At 35.9% G+C, this 13,165-nt stretch overlaps 1 protein-coding gene across 4 annotated transcripts in view; it reads right to left on the reverse strand.

The window, feature by feature from the left end:
• PIEZO2 (piezo type mechanosensitive ion channel component 2) overlaps positions 1–13,165 on the reverse strand; it is a 505,350-nt gene that overhangs the window by 112,168 nt on the left and 380,017 nt on the right. For all 4 annotated transcript variants that reach the window (XM_078153522.1, XM_020985555.2, XM_078153521.1 and 1 more), the window contains 5 exons: positions 9,202–9,432; positions 6,351–6,474; positions 4,807–5,084; positions 2,615–2,763; positions 1,525–1,698 (listed from right to left, as the gene is read on the reverse strand). In XM_078153522.1, the coding sequence (XP_078009648.1) occupies positions 1,525–1,698; positions 2,615–2,763; positions 4,807–5,084; positions 6,351–6,474; positions 9,202–9,432 (956 nt within the window). The remainder of the gene's footprint in view (positions 1–1,524; positions 1,699–2,614; positions 2,764–4,806; positions 5,085–6,350; positions 6,475–9,201; positions 9,433–13,165) is intronic.

The following is a 13,165-nucleotide window of genomic DNA, read 5'->3' on the forward strand; positions in this document are numbered from 1 at the left end:
AAGCCTGAGTGGAAACAATGGACTTTCCACATGCTTTATGGGCCCTTAGAATTAACACCGGTGCTGGCCCATGCGGTTAGTAGGTTAGTGCACAGCTTATATGTGCATGGTCATGGATTTGAGTTGCTTTCATGGGTAGCGTGCAGCCTACATCTGTGTCCTGTTTTGCAAAGGAAGAGGCAGGACATGTGACAAAAATACCTTCTCCAGAATCATCTCTTCTGTGCTTAAATAAGGGATCTTAAAAGAGAAACACTCAAGGAAGGGAAGCAAAAAGAATTTAGGGGAAAAAAGACACTGCTAGGAATTAATTGACATTAGTTGCCTTTCACCAAAAGCTACTTGTATGCTGTCCAAGAGATCCATCTTGATTATTTTAATGTAACCTCCATATCTGAAAGTGAGGTGACAGTTCCCAAGTTCATATAACAACTTACATAATCAGAACCACCTGATGCCATACTAAAATTAGAAGTACTTTGCTCTTGCATTGTCAGGAAATACCAAATGCAAATAAACTTTTTAAAATTACAGTAGTCTTGTGGCCAATTAAAAAACTAAGGATGACTTCTTGTTGTCAGCCAGTATAATTCTGAATTATTTGTCCCAGGGACCCCAACTCTAATTGAAGAGGTACCTTTGCTTTGCTTTCTCCAATTACATGTGTATATATATATATATATATATATATATATATATATATATATATATATATATATATATATATATATATATATATATATATATATATATATATACATATGTATATGTGTGTATGTGCGTGTATATATATATATATATATATATATATATATATATATATATATATATATTTATAAATACTGATTTGTTAGTAATCGCAACAAGATTACAAACTGCTCTTTAGGGATGGCTGCCAGCCATACACCTCCTTCTACTGGGATTCCTCATGAGATTTAAAGAGAGCAGTAGGTACTGTTGGCCAATGGCCTGGAGACCCACCAGTAAGGCTGCAACATCAATAAGTAGATTATGATAGATTGGTTGGAAAATCCTGAACTACTCGAACTTGAACTATTCATTGATGTGTGCTCAGGGAAAGAAAAACAAATTTAATTCTTATCGGCAAAATGTGATTAGGAAGGTTCAAAATGTTTAAAAATAAGGTTATATAATATTTAATGTTAGTTATAAAGTATGCTGGAGTCTATACTGCTACTCTCCAATAGAAAACACATCTGTCTAAGTATACATAAAACAGTACTATCTATATAGCTATTCTTTATATTATCCAGTGAACATGATCTCTTACATTGGAACACCTACCTATACATTTGTGTCAAGTTAGTTGATATTTAATTCTAGAGAGGTCAGTCAAACATTTTATATTTCTTCATTTTTTTCTTTCTTTCTTTGACTGGGCTGGCAGGTATGCAAAATCTAAGGTTTAGGCTAACTATGGAATCATAGGCTTGACAAATAATCTTCCTTTAAGGTAACCTTTAAGTTCCTTTGGAAGGACAACTACCCATTTTATTTGTTTACCTGTAGATGGTGTTGTCCTCTTTGCTGGGTACAGACTTTAGGTCTGTGAGCTCCAGGAAGCGGTCATGAAAATAATGAAGGTGTAATATACACACCAGCAAGAAGGAAGTTGGGATAAATATGCGAGTAAATAGCTCTGTAATAGTAAACTTCTTCAAACCAAGATCTTCTAGCCTGAAAAGAAAGCCAGGACTCCACTCAGCCATTGAAAATGCACTCTGCAGACGTTTTTAGAGATTTTATATATGTAAACACAAATATATGTTCATGAATTTATGACTGTGCCTTTCAATATATAATTTATATATTACATTTGGAAATTCTTGGCAAAAGGAATACAGAAAATATTGCTGTTAAATCCCTCACTTTCATTTATCATCCCTCTTACATATGACTGGGAAGAGATATAGTAGATCACTATAAGAAGCTACTGTCATTTCTTAATATTCAGCTTTGGAAAAACTCTTTCAGTTATTAATTACCATACTGCCTTTACTCTATACGTCTTTTTGATTCTCTTCACTATGACTACACACACACGCACACACACACACACAAACTTAAACACTCACTTCTAGTGAAGGAAAGGAAAGTTTGGTTAAGATTAAAAGCCTAAGAATATTTTCAAAAATATTGACCTCTAAGCAACATCTGGACTCTTATAGATACGTCATAGAAGTATTAGAGAGTCACATTATGTGCCCCAGCTGGACTATGGAGGCAGGTTTCTATCCAGTGCTCCCCAAACTTAGGGGAGGCTTTCCTCTATACATCTGTAAAAAATGTCTTCTCTTCATGCTGTATATTAAAGAATCAGGCTTCTCTTCTTTAGTAAGAAAAATTTCAGGGGAAAGATATAAATAAGAAAATTTGCCTTGTGTAAATATAATTGGCTTAGATAATATTTTGCCAAGTCACAGTTTGCTTAGGTAAAACAAAATCATTCATGTTTATGGTTCCAAAAATTAGGGCAGAAATTTAACCAGAATTTTTTTATTTTTCATACAAACATTTAAAAATGCTTTCAAATGATGTAGATCTTAATTACACTCACTACTCTTATAACCCAAAGAAAACTAAACATACTCACTTTTTTTGATTCAATCCTGTCATATTCTCCCATAGGCCTGGGAAATTTTCAAACTGATATGTGTATATGAAGATAAGCACCAGCATAGTGTAAATAACTACTGACATCCAAAAATATTTTAGTATCTTCCTCCACCATTCATAGTGGACCTGGGAATCAGACATTGCAGAAGCATAAAGAAATGCTATGGGATGATTGATGTATTAAATCCGTTTAGCTAATATGTAAAACTGCGTGTATGGACTTTTTGGGAGAAAATCACAGTATTAGGTTATCAACTCTGTATACAATATGTATGGAAATGTGTGTGTATGTGTGTGTATATGTGGAAATCAGATCTCTTTCCATTTGTATAGAGGTAGCTTCAAAGCTGTGAGATATGGGATTGATATGGCTCTATCATAAAAATGTTGATACTTGTTTGAGAAATCAATTAAATTTTGAAGGAATTAAAATTTGCGGTTATTTCAATTGAATAATTTTTCATTCTTCATATGGTGAGCCCATATTTGTCTGCATTTTGATGAACTTTCTTGTGGATCAGCTGCATTAGTATTTTGATACTACACTGGCTCCTCTGCTAGCTGTCTTGGTCTGTACACTACAATAAGAAAAGCACCAACTGGAGTTTGAAGACTCATTTGCAGAGCTCACTACCTGGGTTACTCTGGGCAAGTCACTTAACCCTCCTGGGCTTCAGGTTCCTCATTCGCAAAATGGAAGTTGAATTTGATGGCCTCTAAGGTCCTTTTCTTCTCTAAGTCTCTGACCTTATGAGATTACAGATTCATTGGAGTATTATCTTTTAATTTTATTTTTTGAAGCCTTTTATAAGTTTAATGAAAATAAGCCTTTTCATTAATGCTTTTGCTAATATGATACAATATAATACCAATACAATGGGATTTTGCTTCCGCCCCTCCCCCCCCCAAACCTGGGCCTTTGATTTTATTGGTATAGAAAACTCCCAGATAAGGAAACTCTTTCTGCTAGTGGAGTACCTTCTCTCCAACATACAGCCTTAGAGCTGCCTATAGCACTGAAAGGTTGCCTAGAATCATACAGCCAATATATGCCAGAGGCAGGATTTGAACCCAGTTCTTCATAGTTCTGAAATAAGTTCTTTATATACTAGGACAACTTTTTTTTTCCTTTTTAAAAGTTATTTCATTTGTTGCTTCTGGACTTAGATCTAGGTTCAAATCATTTCTCTGACGCTTATAGCTTTGTGACCTAGGCAAATGACCTACCCTCTGAACCTTATTTTTCTCATCGACAAAACTGGACTAATCATTGATGTTATATTCACCTCTTTAGGCTATTGGAAGGCTCAAATGAGATTAAGTCTATAAAAGGCTTTGCAAACTTTAAAGTACTAGATGCCAGTTACTTTTGGTTGGCATAGAATCCAGGGAATGCAACCTGAGTTTAGTAAGCAAAACAAATAATTATAAAAAGTTATATCTGGGATCTAAAATCCAAATATAAATGCCCCAGAGGAAACACTTAGTACATTAGAATATCTGTGCTATTAGAGTGAACTTTAAATTGGAGTAAGTGAATTCTAAATTAGGTAGGCAACTTACTTAAAAATAAAAACCTTATTTAAATAATTACTTAAATATTACATATTGGCTTCGAAGATCCACGGTTTTGTGAATTTGAGTGCTTCTTTCACAATATAGATTCCAACTCTCTATGTCCTAGTAAAAAAGTCTTTGAAAGTTACAACGGCTGAAAAAGTTATTACCCTGTGGCCAACCTGGTGACAAGGTTCTCTGAACTTAGCTCAGTTCGTCCTCTGTTGCAGATATTTAGTCCAACACCATGTTATATGCAATGCCTTTTTAGCTTAGCAGAATATGTTAGAACTTCTGCTCTGATTGTATAGTCTATACAACCTCATTATCCCCTTCATGCCATGATGAAGCATTGGAGGAGGAGAAACTTTATGAGCATTCATTTTTAAAAATCCAAATACTCCCATGCCCTAATTTTGAAGAACTGAATCAACCCAAAGTAATAGTTTCAAATTTTAGGGCTCAATAAAAGTAAACTTTATCATTCACCACTATACTCTTCATCCCCCTCTTCACTCAATCTATGTGTTCTACAGATTGATGCATGACAGTATTCAAATGAATCTCTTAGAATCTATATGAAGTAGATAGTATGGTTTGTCTTTTACATACCTGATACAAGGCCACACAAAACAGGAAGAGCACCATATAGATGATTTTGTACATTACGATTGTACCCTCAAAGCTGACAAAGAAGAACATTCCTCCACAAACATAAATCCAATATTTAATGAACATGGCCATCACCAAATTTCCCATAACTTTCATGATGTCCTGGTCATCATCTTCATCATGATCTTCTTTCTTGCTTTCCTGCTTTTTTATCTTTCCTTTATCTTCTTCCTTTTCCTTGGCCTCTTCTTCCACTTGTATGTCTTGCAGTTCATCATCTTCCAAAATAGAAAACTTACGTTCTTACTCTTAGCTTGTAGTACAATTATAATTATACTTGGACAAAATGCAATTCAAATTTGTTCTGGGGCCCTTTACCTTTTTTCCCCAAGTTCAACACTTCAGTCATAGTCAACTCAAGCACCTGTGATTAAATTGTGGTTTTGATAATCCAGCTGACGTGGTAGAGCTGAGTCAAAAGACTTGAGTTTGAATCCTGTCTTTAACAATTTCTACCTGTGTGACGATGATCAAGTCACTTAACCTCAATGGGCCTTAGTTTCCTCATTTATAAAATAAGGGAGGTGAACAAGAAGATATTTAATGCTCCTTCTAGCTCCATACCCTACAATATTGGCCAAACAACCGGATGATTCATGAATGCAATAATTATATACCAATTATTGGGCTGAACTGACCAATTTATTATCCTATTGTTACTGCTTAATCAAATAAAAGTGTCTATTCTGACAATCCCACAGAAACATAAAGAATATTCACCTGAAAGCCAGAAGGTGAACATATAAGGTTTTTTTTTTGTTATTGTTTCGGTTTGTGTCTGACTCTTTGTGACCCTATTTGGGTTTTCTTGGTAAAAATACTACAGCGGTTTGCCATTTCCTTCTCCAGCTCATTTTATAAATGAGGAAACTGAGGCAAACAGGATTGAGTGACTTGTCCAGTGTCACACAGCTAGCAAGTATCTAAGGCCAGATTTGAACTCAAGAGGATGTCTTCCTGACTCTAGGCCTGGCACTCTACCCACTGTACCACCTAGCTGGTGCTGGTGCTGAAAAAAAAAAAGCTTCCATTACTGGAGCTAAAAGGAAAACTCTAATAATGATCAATCTTTCCCCAGGAAAGAATAATAATTTTTAAAACAAAACAGTCTGCTATTACATGTACTGATATTTCTTATTAAAGATTATATATTTCCCTTTACCCATCAAAAGGAATTAAACTCTTGTGATCAGAGAATGTAGAAAATATTATTTCATCTCTTTTCTCATACTAAGACACTGAATTAAAATTAGAGTGTAAGCTGGTGATAATGGGTGTAGTACAGACTATCCTCTTGGTCTTCTAATTCATTACTGATTCCACATTATAAATCCCTTTTCTAAATAATTAACAGACAGTTATCATGTGCTAACTATACACATGGCACTGTACCTAATGTTGGGCATAAGACACAGACAATAACATAGCCTTTGCCCTCAAGGACTTTAAACTTAGGTATATATAGGACACTTTACACATTTTACCTTTTTCCTCATCTTCCTGGCTTCCAATTTTGACCTCAGATAAAAGAGCTTCCTTCAATCGAAGAGCTTTTTGCTCTGTGAGGTGCTGTCTTAGCAGCAGCCAGAAAGTAATGGTGAAAAGAATCTGAAAGCAGAAAGCAAACTCATTAACCAATTAAAATGTAACTAACAATGTAACAAATTGACTATTCTTAAAACTTCTCACTCTTAAGGTGGGGGTGATGATGGGGGTGGGTGGCCAGTAAAAACAAGTAGACATTTGAGGTGGAGTCAGTTATCCATTTTATTTCATCAGAAAGAAGTTTGCTTTTCGATTCCCTTTCATAAAAATGCCAGCACACACTTAGTGAGTGCCAGTAATGTACTCTGTATCGTAAGAGACCCTGAAGAAGAATGATGATGATGCATTCTCTGTGCAGTCACTGCACATTCTAAATTGCTTCCATCTGGGCAGGAAATCAACTTTTCAACAAGTGTTCTCCCTCAAGATGCTTGTCCTTGGTTGATTTCCTGTCCTCATTATGGCATTGTTACTATTTTTAAATAAGAATAGGCTCCTCTTTTTAAATTTTGCAATGTCCATTGTAGACAGGAAGGAAAATGCATCACAGAAAATAAAACCCATTATTATTTCAATTATCATCCCAAAGAAGAAACAAGAAAAAAAAATCCCAGTTGAGAGCTAGGACAATCACATTTTTATAACTGATTTTTAAGTGTTAGGGAGAAAACTTATAATTAATACTATGATGACTTATGAGAACTGCCTTCCTGACAAAGCCTATATCCTTTTTCATCTTGATGTCAGTGTTCATAGAGAGTAAATCCGCATAATAAATCTTTCTATGGATGTTTTTTGGGATTCGTGTTTATTATTTTTCCCTACCTAAACATAAGCTTAACATAGCATTCTCACTTATCTGGAAGTCAGGCTTCTCAGCAAACTCGAAGATCTGAGACACTAACAAATGTAGAAGTTTCAGAGTCCCTGAATGTTTAGGAAAATGGCAGTCACAAATGTATGCACTTTATTTTGTTCCAAAGGAATGCAATTATCTTTAGATCAGAGCCTTACAATCTTAGTATTGCATAAAAATTAAATCCAGAATTGTGGTTCACCCTAAGCACACAATTTTTCCTCCATCATGTAACTTTCCTTGCCAGGTTTCTGTAGATGTGTGCCTACTCTTCACCAGTGATACAAGTATAGTGGTGGGAGAGTGAGATTCAAGTTAATATATGCAATTATGATATAATTTATTTTGTATTGACATTAACATATTAGTGTCTATAGTAAATTTCATTTTGTGTTTAAATAATGGTTGTGTTTAAGATCTAAAATTGTGAGTGTCAGATCTTGTAAGTATCATTGCTCGTGAGGAACTGGTTGTGATTATAGAAATTGCATCATATGGAGTCTCCAGAGAGATGGTGGGTAGCGAGATTATCATCAACAACTTAGGGCAATGCCATTACTGATGACTGGAATTTTAGTGCATCATCCACACAATGGGTACCATACAGAATGTATGCTGTCCTGTTAACAAAACAGATAGTGAACTCCACAAAGTTAATTATTCAGAAATCAATCCTCTATTTAAAAAAAATAAGACTCAAATATAAGTGAATTTAGGAAGATAATGAAGCATCTATGAGCAGGAAGATATCATGGTACTATGACTGGGGGAAAGGAATCATTAAAATAGCATATCCTATTTCCAAAAAAGTGTGCTTAATGGCAGGACAAAAATATAAAACTATCTTTATCAATATTCACTAATCGTTTATAATGTGTTAATTAAACTTAAAGATATGCACTATCTATTTAATTGTCATATACAGTCATATACAGATTCGGTATGTGAGAGATGATCTCTCAGAAGTGAAGCCTCCTCACAGGGTCAATAGTTCCTGTTAATAGTCCTTGTATTGTTTTCAAAACCCTCCCCCGCTCAGACCCTGTTTTTTTCAGCAAGCAAAAATAATTGCCCCACCCCCAACCTGAACTGCTTGCTCTTGTAAAACTTCCCACATTTCCTTGTCTCCAGGCAAGTTTGTGAAACTGGTTTTGTTCTCTGTTGCTGGGTAGATTTCTGGGAATAGATTGTGCCCTCAAGGCTTGTACCAATGAGCTGAGAGGAAGGGGGTTAGGGAGGGGGACTTGCGGTTGGGGGGGTCTATATAATCTTTCTTTGCTAAGCACACACTTTCACTCTTCCACCAGAGACATTTTAGGCGAGGGAGGGTGCCCTGCCTCGAGAAAGCTAATAAAGCAATCTTTCTCTTTGCTATATCTGAGTCTCCGGAATTTATTGGTAAGGGTCTTCATGTCCCACACAGGTATCTTTCAACCCAAAGTAGCTTCTGTTGTTTTTTTGTTTTGACACCCATATTTTCTTTCCAAACATCTCATTTTTTAATGTAAACCAGTGATGTCAAACTCAGATATTGACTATTGACTTAGAAACCCACAAATTAACATTATCTAAGTTGTATTGCATTTTTATTTATTTTATTAAACATTTCTAATACATTTTAATCTGGTTCTAGCCACATTCAGCTTTGTGGGGAGTTTTGTGGGGGCCTGCAGCTATCTGATACCTCTGCTGTAAGCCATTTTGTTATTGCTTAAAAAAAACCCTAAGGAAAGAATATATTCACTCATAGGATTTTAGGTGTTTAAAAGGACAAATTGTGGGACATAATAATTGTTTAAAATAGTTCTTCCATCTTTTTCTCTGATGAAAAAAAATTTCTGAAAAGGAGATTATTTAGCACCTGAAGGATTATTATAAAAATTTTTGTTTTGAAGTGTATATCTTCCCATTTCATTGCTATCTATTCCACTTACCTTTGATGCAAGTTCCCCAGGTGCTTTTTTTTCTAGAAATCCTGGAACCTCTTTAATTTCTTCAAGGTCAAAAGACCATATGTATTGTAATGTCAGTAGCAGATTCCCATAAACAACCATGAAAGGAGAACTAATCATTGCATATTTTCTTCTGTTGCGAATCATCCAAAGAGTGCAAGACCAAATCAATAGCACAAAGGTCAGCCAGCTATGATATGTAATACTCCAGGCCTCAGTGGAAAAACAAAAAAAAATGTAGATTCATAATGGTTAACAGAATTTTTAAATCTCCTCACCCTAGAAAGTTAAAATTCAATTAAATAAAAAGGCTTGGATTTGGTTAAATGGTATTTGAACTGAGGGTGATTGCATATTGAAGGGAGAATGTGGAGCCAAATACTGTTATTTGGTGCTCTGAAGGAGAAAGTCTCAATGACTGGGAGCATGGCAGTTGCTTTTGTATAACATGACACTCTATCTCCTTTAAACAGTTCTTGGGGATTGTTTTAAGCCTTCTACCTTAACTCCAAATATCTCTACTTCTATTCTATCTTAGAATATCTAGCACAAAATATTTTATGCTCTTTTACCCTCCAATCCTGTCTTCTTCTCTTAAAAGATTAGAGGCCAGTCATTGTGTGTGTGTGTGTGTGTGTGTGTGTGAGTTGGGTGATTTGACCCACATCTAGAGTTAGAGGATAAAAGAGTTTGAGAACCACTAGTATAAGATATATAAGATAGATTCAGGGTCTGCTAAAAATATGCATGTGAGTTTTGATAAGGATTAAATATACACACAAATATACATATGAATACATTACATGCAAACATAGGCATATATACATATATGTGTGTGTTTGTGTGTGTGTGTGTTGTATGTAAGGTATCTAGTCATATGAATCCAATTACTCAAAGCTAATCCAAAGGTAAGCCTGTCTCTTTTTAAGTAATGTCTTGATCACAGTGTCCAAATGGCATACAATTTACCATTCAATCAATCAACAAGCATTTATTAAGCACTCACTAGATGTCAAACAGTGTGCTAAGCACTGAGGATAGAAGTGGGATTGGAATGTGGATTGATTTAAGGCAAAGAGAATAATCAGGAACAATTGTAATAGTCTGGGCATGAAGTGATAAGGGCCTGCAACAGGGTGGTAGTTTTAGATTACAAGCCTTGGTGACTGGGAGCATGGTAGTGCCTTTGAAAGTAACAGAGAACTTTAAAAGAGGCAGTGAATTTAGAAGGAAAGACTTTTTTTAGAAGGAAAGCTTTTTTGGATACACTGTGTTTGAGATACTTAAAGGACATCCATATGGAAATGTACAATAAATAGGCAGTTGGTGATGTGAGACTGCAGCTAGGTGGCACAATGGATAGTGCCTGGCTTTGACTCAGGAAGACTCATCTTCCTGAGTTCAAATCCAGTCTCAGACCCTAGCTTGGGCAAGTCACTTAATCCTGTTTGTCTCAGTTTCCTCATCCATAAAATAAGCTGGAGAAGGAAATGGCAAACCACTCCAGTATGTTTTCTTATACTGGAGTGGTTTGCCATGGGGTCATGAAGAATTGGACAATAACGAAAATGACTGAACAACAGAAAGATGTGGGACTTTAGTTAAGGAAATAAACAAGAGCTAGAGATAGAGATTTGTGAATCATTTGCACAGAAATGATAATTGAACCCATGGAAGCTGATAAGATCAGCAAATGAAAGTGCATTAGAGAGAAAAGAGGGTTCAAGACAGACCATTAGAGATGGGGCAGATATCCACAGTTACTGGTTAAGACATGGATGAAGATCTAGCAATAGAGACTGAGAAATAGCAGTTAGAATAGGTAGAGGCAGAACCAAGGAAGGACAGAGTCATGAAAATCCAGTGAGAAAGGAGTATCCAGGAAGAAAAAGTATTCATCAGTATCCAATGTGGCAGAGAAGTCAAGAAGGATAAAATCTAGGAGAGGCCATCAGATTTTGGAAACAAATGACTCCTGGTAATTTTAGAGAGAGCAGTCAGTTGAGTGATGTGGTCAGAAGCCAAACTGCATAAGGTTTAGAAAAAAAAAGGTGATGAGAAGAGGTGGAGGCACCAAATGTAGGTGGCTTTTTCAAGGAGTTTAACTGAGAAGAGGAGAGATACATAGAGTCTGATAGCTACTGGGCATGGTAGGATCTACTGAGGTTGTTGTTGTTTAAGGATGAGGGACACTTGGATGCATTTGTGGGCAGCAACAAAGGAGCTACTGCAAATGAAAGCATAGAACATGGTAGTGGGGCAATTTGATGGAAATTATAAGTAGGAATAGGATCAAGAGTACATGGAGAGGGTTGGCCATTAGCAAGAAGAACCTCATCATCAGAGATTGGAATAAATGAGGATATAGTGGGGAATGAAGTCAAAGAGATGTGAAAGAAAGAGAAAAGAGGAAGCAATTTGCAAATGGCCTCCCAAATTCCTTCCAAAGAATAAAAAATTGATTTTATTTGTTAATCATTCTCAAAGGCGGATGCCAGTACGTTTTCTATTAGAAACGGATTTGTCTAAATTGGTTCCTTGTCAGTATGTCTGATAAAGGATTTTCTGGGAGAAGAGATTGAAAGTACTGACCAAAGTGGTTTGGGAGTTATCTGGATTTCAATTGGCACTATAATCTTTATTCCTGATTAGATCAGGTAATCAAGAGTAGATTGTGATTACAAAACAACTTATGAAACAACTTTCTTGCAAGTGTTCCTAATTAAGATCAATTTGGAACAAATAAATATTTGCCCTAGTCTTTCTCCATTGCTTCCCTAAAGTATATTCTGGTTTTATATGTGTTATTTATAATAGAGTTGCTTAAAGCACATAAGTATTCTAAAATAAGGGCAGCTAGCTGGCTCAGTGGATAGAGTGTCGAGCCTGGAGTCAAGAAGATTCATCTTCATGAGTTCAAATCTGGCCTCAGACTAATTGTGTGACCCTGGGAAAGTAACTTAACTTTGTTTGCCTCAGTTTCCTCATCTGTAAAAGGAGGTAGAGAAGGAAATGGCAAATCATTCTGGTATCTTTGCCAAGAAAACCCCAAACAGGGTCACAAAGTATCAGACAAGAATGAAACTAAACAACAGTGTTATAAAATATCAACAAAAATTCATTTATTATTTTAAAAGTTATTGTCAACTTTCTCTACCATTACCATGAAACCTTCTCATCCTGGAAGTTCACTGCAATTCACACCGAAAGTACTCTCTTCTCCCACTACATCTCTCTTATTGGATGTGTACTCCCAGAACTTCCATTTAGTTATGGTGTTTGGGCCAGCTACGTCTTCATTCCTCTCCAGGATACACATTAGACTTTCTTTACCATGTCCATACTAGCTAATTTTATGTCTCTTCCTCTACTTTTCAGCTTCTATTTATTTGCTGTATGTTAGAATGTAAGTTCACTAAAGGCTGAGACTGTCTTAGTTTAGTGTTTAGAGTTAGTGACTGACACAGAATAAATGCCTAACAAGGGCAGCTAAGTGGTACAGTAGATAGAATATGGAGCTTTCAGTCGGGAAGGCTCATCTTCATGAGTTCAAATCCAGCTTCAGGCACTTACTAGTTCTGTGACTCTGGGAAAGTCACTTAATTTTATTTGCCTCAGTTTCCTCATCTGTAAAAGCAGCTGGAGAAGGAAATGGAAATCCATTCCCCCAAATGGGGTCATGAAGAGTCAGACATGACCGAAATGACTCAACAACAGCAAAGTGCTTAATAAATGTTTGTTGACTCACTGACAGTCTTTGAAGGATTTTAAAAAAAATATCAGCGGTGGGTGTGAATAGGCTGAAATAGATAACCAATGAGGAAATTCAAAGAAAGAAAGGAGGGAAACGTGTCCTCTGTGAATTGAATGATAGGAAGAGAAGTTGGACCAGTTAAATGGCAGGATTGAGGGATGACAGATGGATGGTAATTGTGCTCCACTAGTA

Source organism: Phascolarctos cinereus, unplaced genomic scaffold (genome assembly GCF_003287225.1).
Source record: "Phascolarctos cinereus isolate Bilbo 61053 unplaced genomic scaffold, phaCin_HiC Scaffold_4;HRSCAF=312, whole genome shotgun sequence".
In the NCBI taxonomy this organism is placed as follows: domain Eukaryota; kingdom Metazoa; phylum Chordata; class Mammalia; order Diprotodontia; family Phascolarctidae; genus Phascolarctos; species Phascolarctos cinereus.